The sequence below is a fragment of the Pyxicephalus adspersus genome, chromosome 9, assembly GCF_032062135.1.
Source record: "Pyxicephalus adspersus chromosome 9, UCB_Pads_2.0, whole genome shotgun sequence".
Classification (NCBI taxonomy): domain Eukaryota; kingdom Metazoa; phylum Chordata; class Amphibia; order Anura; family Pyxicephalidae; genus Pyxicephalus; species Pyxicephalus adspersus.
Window position 1 is genome coordinate 12811151 of NC_092866.1, and position 6000 is coordinate 12817150.

The 6000-nt window shown below is 41.1% G+C and overlaps 1 protein-coding gene across 5 annotated transcripts in view; it reads right to left on the reverse strand.

Moving 5' to 3' along the window:
- The window catches only part of ACSF3 (acyl-CoA synthetase family member 3), a 29169-nt gene extending 23460 nt beyond the window's left edge, over positions 1-5709 (reverse strand). For 4 of the 5 annotated variants that reach the window (XR_011922251.1, XR_011922250.1, XM_072422632.1 and 1 more), the window contains exons 1-3: positions 5670-5709; positions 1152-1921; positions 123-278 (exon numbers count right to left, since the gene is read on the reverse strand). Coding sequence is in view for 3 of the 5 variants with exons in the window: in XM_072422632.1 (XP_072278733.1) it covers positions 123-278; positions 1152-1799 (804 nt within the window). In the remaining 2 variants the exon portion in view is untranslated. Of the gene's footprint in view, positions 1-122; positions 279-1151; positions 1922-2635; positions 2734-5669 lie in introns of those variants that run through there. The other variant, XM_072422633.1, reaches the window with a different exon arrangement.
- Positions 5710-6000: the final 291 nt, after the last annotated feature.

Sequence of the window (6000 nt, forward strand, 5' to 3'; positions counted from 1 at the left end):
TTCAATTATTGATTACCAAGATGAAAAACAAGATCCCGAAGGTAAATTATACAATTGGCTTTAATATTATAAATAAAATTCACTTCAATATTAGAAACAAAAAATTGGGCAAAATGTCATACCTTTTGTGGGCAGAACTCAGGAAGCATGACACAAGTGGCCCCTACCCACAGAGGACAAAGCAGTTTGTTGACCACACCATGAACATGGTGAAGAGGAAGCACATGCAGGATGCGATCGGTTTTAGTCCATGCCCACTCCTCTACTAGAGCTGTTACCTGTATAGAGAGTGTAAAAAAATTAATATTTGTTTGACCCCTTCAAATGGCCTGTGTTACTTTACTATTACAACCAATGTAAACTAAACCATTAGTGCTTGGCAATACACAGTGTACTATTTGATATCAGAGGACTGATTTAAGGCTATCAGATAATGAACGACCTTCAAAAAATTAAAATGAAACACCAGATTTGCTAAACGTTGGTGTAAACTTTAACTAAAAGTTTTTACCTTTTTGTTATTGGTTGTATTTAATAGCTCCTATAAATCTATAAGCTCTTTGTGGCATTTCTCAGAGCAAAGTTACCTAATGGACTATGCCTGGCAGCTTGTAATCTCCATAGGACAACACAGGAGAACAACAAGGACAGCTTCATGTCACCCAATACCAGGATGTGCAGTAAGTATATTCACTAAGCACATCATTGCAGGATGATGAGGTATTATCATACCTCAATAAAAGCTGCAGATGTGTTAATATTTAAAAGTTCTTTTTTAAAATCACATTAGCATGTTGTAGTGTGCCTAGGCTTTATTGCTTAGGTTTACATGTACAGCAATGCTTTGCCTGGAATTCAATGCCTTCATTAATTAAGAGCTGCAAATCCCTTAATGCAGAGGTCCCCAACCTCCAAGCCAGCTCTGGCCGGTGCACCCACCAGCAGGGTCAGAAGAAGAACCCCGCTTGGGGTGGCGCACCGGCCAGAGCCGCGGACCATGTCTACTGGAGATATCGCGGCTCAGGGCGGGTTGTGTCCCTGGAGAGTGCGCGGTTCAGAGTCTGTGCATTTAGTGGTCTGCAACCTGCAAAAGGTTGGGGACCATTGCCTTAATGTACAAAAAATGTTGCATACTGTTTTGGTTTTCTTACCATAGCACCTAAATTGTGGTGGGTGCTGAGAACTCCCTTTGGTCTTCCTGTGGTCCCGCTGGTGTAAATAATCATGGCTCCCCTCTCTTTCCAGTTCAGGTCAAATTCAGGCGCATTTTCCTCTATTACCTCACCGGACTGACTGAAATGTGCTGATTCTGGCACAACAAGCTTTGCAATGCCCAACTTCTCAGCCAGAGGCGATACGACATCTGCGTATCTTGTCTCTGCCAGTACCAGAGCACTCTGGGAGTCCTGCAGGATGTACTCTAACTCAGGAGGTGGGTGATTCCTATACATGGGGACACCAATAGCACCACTCATCCAAGCTGCCCACTGGCACACTACATAGGAAGAGTCATTAGGACAAAGGAAAGAGACTCGTTCAGGGGGGGCTTCATTGCTTGGATTACCCAACAGGGAAGTTATCTGTTTGGACAGTGCACAACTCCTGCGATATAGATCTTGATAGCTGTGCTCTCCATGTTGGTCAACTAATGCTATTCTGTTTCCATATTTTGGTGCCTTATAAAAGACCGGGCCCCAGGCTTGGCCATGGCTTGATATTTGTGTATAATTAGAGCAGAGGGGTATACGGAGATAGCAAAGTCTTAGCTGGCGTACTAAGAAGCGATACCTAGCAGCCATCGCCCTCTAATCAACAGAATGCACAGTAGAACCGGAGGTTTGTAGTGCCAGTTCTTAAAAGCAGGATCATTTCATCTATAAACAATGATGCTGCACAATTCCAGCTGGGGGATCCATCCAAACTGCAAAATAACCAAAGCCAAGAGTTACTTTATGTTTTAGCTCTTCCATTTCTCCTGTAATATTATGGGAAGAGCATTATTAAAGGAATACATTTGAATTACGGATTTGTTTACAATTTTAAAGATAAAATAAACAACACATATGCAAAAGAAGCTTTTCAGAAAAGAATACATTTTACCAAAGTCAAATGGGTAGGGTCAGTCTCTGTCATTTGTGCACCCAAACGAGTTGTTAAGATTTAGAGATTCTAAAAATGTTGAAAGTTAAAATTTCAGTCAAGTTTTTATCCTCCCTGTTGGGGAGATTCAACTTCCTCTTTGCCCTAGTAATCATTTTCCCTAGGACTAGACTTGATGAAAAATCCAAAATGCCTCTAGAATAGAAATATAGGGATCTTTCCCAAAAAGTACAATGATTTTGGTGACAACTGCACAAGAAATGTTTATTCAGATTTCCTCTTACTACCCATTTTGTAACCATGATAAAAAATGAAGGAGAATCTCTCCAATAGGACAGTCAGGCAGTAATTTAAAAAACTGTACTGGGATTTTAATTTTCCCTGGTTTGAAAGATCAAAAAAGTCAAATTGCCTTTTGAAAACAAGTTCAAGTCTACTGTCTCAGAATATTGCTGTAAGATGCTCAGTATGACAGCTAGGCGATTAGCATTTTAGAATGAAATGTCAGCCTGCATGATTCTATAGGAAATGTTACCTTTATGTGCATTGCCTTCTGGGACCCCAGGGTTGTGCAGGAAGATAAATAAGGTCTCTGAAGAAAATGTTGGCATCCCCAGGTTGGACCATTGTGCCACAGTTGGCTTTAATAACTACACCTAAAATGTTGCACAGATTCTACCGGTGAAGATTAATCCAAAGCAAGTAAAAAAATAAAACATTTTCAATACCATCTTTATTTAGTCTTTGTCAATCTTTTGGTTATATGATGTAAAATTACCCTAAACAACCTCAAAAACCCTACTTTATAATTATCGGCTTGACCAGTGGTAGCCAACCTTTCCGACCTCACGGGAATCCGGACTGCACATGCGCGGGGAGCCGTGTGTCACTGAGTGATGTCATGATGCCAGAATCCGCCCACTATCCCATCGCAGGCTCAGTGGATGGGTACTGTCCATACGGGGGACAGAGCTGTGGACCACCAATATTTTCTCGTGGATCAAGACCGTTGTGCTTCACAGAGGAAATCAGTGCCCACCACACAGATTCATCTCACAACAGTTCCATGGGCATGACTGGGTGGAGTCTGGCACAAACTTAAAAATGACCTAAACTCAAAAGTCCCCCAAAACAAAAAAAGATACACTTACCTTCAATCCCGCAGCGCAGTTGATCGGTCCTGAGGTCTGTTCCATCGGGTCCCCTGTCATCCCCGCATTCGTCTTCGGGCCGGCACACCTCTTCTTAAAACATCACCCAATCTGGCACCTGGGTCGGGTGACGTAGGAAGAAGAACCCAGAAGAGGAGAGAAAAAAACTTGGTGATCTCACTGCTTATGCGTGAGATTGGCAATTTTTTCCCTTTTGACGAAAGGGCTTCTAAGAGCACCCAAGGGATGCGCTCCCATTCATTTGCCTAGGCAATCGAGAATTAGGGGGCAGGAACAACCCTTGGATTGGATGTGGAATAGGGTGGTTACAAAATTTGCTCCATAGAAAACCCAGACCTTCCAAAATGTCTTGGCCCAATTTTTTAGACTACAGAGAGGCAGCTACAGAATCAATCACTTGTACAGGTGGTGTGACTAGGACCAGGACCAGGAAAAGCTGATGGAAAGTTGGCAATCACATGACCATGGATTCAGCTGACAAAATAAATAAAAAAAACGAAATAAATAAATATATATATATATATATATATATATACATATATATATGTATACACACACACATTTTATCCCCTTCTTTCTCTGTGTTTCTCCCCATAAATATAGGGAGGGAGAGAGTGAGAAGAGAGAAAACAGGGGGAAAGGGAGGGAGAGAGAGAGAGAAGAAAGAGAGAACAGAGAGGGAGTGAGAGAGCTAGGAGAGAGATAAAAAGGGATAGGATTGAGAGAGAGAGAGAGAGAGAGAGAGAGAGAGAGAGAGAGAGAGAGAGAGATGAATAAAGAGAAGAGAGAAAGGTAGAAGAAAGAGAGGGAGAAGAAAGAGGAGAGAGAGAGGAAGTGACAGGGACAAGAAAGGGAGAGAGATAAAAGGGTAGAGAGGAGAGAGAGAGAGAGAGAAAAGAGAGGGGGAGAGAGAGAAAGAGAGAAAGAAGAAAGAGGGAGAAGGAGAGGAAGGAAAGGGAGGGAAGAGAGAGAAGAGAAAAAAATAAGATAATTTTTTTCTCATCACAATTTGAGGAATAAGGTTTCTTAATTAGTATGAAAAGAAAACCTTTAGTTTCCCGCTGTTAACCTCCTTCTAACAATGCTAATTACACAGCTCTCTCTGGCTATGATATTTCATTTATCACTGACCAAGCAGGGAGCAAGTGACTTCAGAAATTCAGAACTCTGCATGGTAATTACAGCTCAGTGATTTTAAAACCAAAGACCACTAAGTAGGATATTTAAGGTGAACAATGGCAGCCTGTGTCTTTACCTTGGTCTCTCTCTCTATATATATATACACCTGTTTGCAAGCTTCCTTTAGAAGCAGGTCTGAAGCTAATTAACAGGAAAATACCATACCCCGACATAGCTGCCAGTATTCCAGGAAAATTGAGATGATGTAGATATATAACAAACAAGAAACAAAGAGTCTTCCAATGATGATCCATTTTATTCAAGGGGACAGACCAATATCCAACACATTATCCAACACATTACAAATGTCAGGAAGACATCGCTTCATCAGGGCCAATACATCACCCAGGGGAATGGAAATAAATCACATTGTCACACTAAGCTTTGTTACAGATCTTTTAGTTTCACAAGCTGGTATAGAAAACACCTTCTTGGCATCAGATGTTTTATTTTTATTTATTTATTATTTTTTATTTTATTTTGGAATAAAATGGTTCTCAGAGAAGCTCAGTGCTACTTATTTTTCTTCTTCAATGCATCATTACAAATAGAACATTCGTCTTACGTTCTATTAGTAAGCTTCCTCCCCTGCTCCTGGTCTGTATCTGTCTGTCATTTGCAACCCCTACTTAATGTACAGCGCTGCGTAATATGTTGGCGCTATATAAATCCTGTTTATTAATAATAATAGGAAGAAGAAGAAGAACCCCCTACAAGACGCCTATTTCTTATTGGACAGTGACTATACTCTTGAAACATTCTATTGGATCCAGTGATGCCTGGCAAGCCAATCCAAGGGGGGCATTTAAAAACAAAGGAATGGGGCACTTTATCTGTCATGACAGCAGCATGGAGGATGTAGCTGCCTCCCCCCTAAAAATGTTTATTGCCAGCTTCATTATTTGTGGGTTGCAGCCCTTGAATGAACAAAAAAAAGTCATACATAATGAATTACTCCTTTTTTCAATGATTTTTCTCGATCAGTGACAAAAGAAAATTTTAGAAACGAAGCACCCAGACAGCAACATTTGTCAGAACTCTTGCTCTTGTATAATGCATGACAACTATAAGTATATTCTTAATCTGTGAGCACCAGTATAGCAGTCAGAACTACTCAAAAATGGAGAGAGGAGCTCATCATCCTGATATTAGGAGAAACTGCAGTGACAAAACAGCGGACGAGAACTATTATTCGTTAAATGTCCTACGAACGCTCACCTTCTGCTTGCCACTGGGGGACGGTTCGTCACTGCACTCGTCCCCCGGAAACAGAAGCGGCTGAGTATGGTTCCGCCCAAATAACAATTGTATTAAATTCGACATCACTTAGGCTGCCAGGGAGGTGAATTGTGCGCTACAAAGATGTCTTTTTACCTTAAACCTCTGCAGAATACTAAGAAGATTGAAAACTTGATGTTGTAATCTCTTCCTGAACATTCCACATCCACACAAGCCTTGTCCTCACTGGTATTCAGTTATGACAGTATCCAAATATTCATTAGTGATTATAGGTTCAGTGCTTCTCTTCTCCCTCTATCCTCCCTCTCTC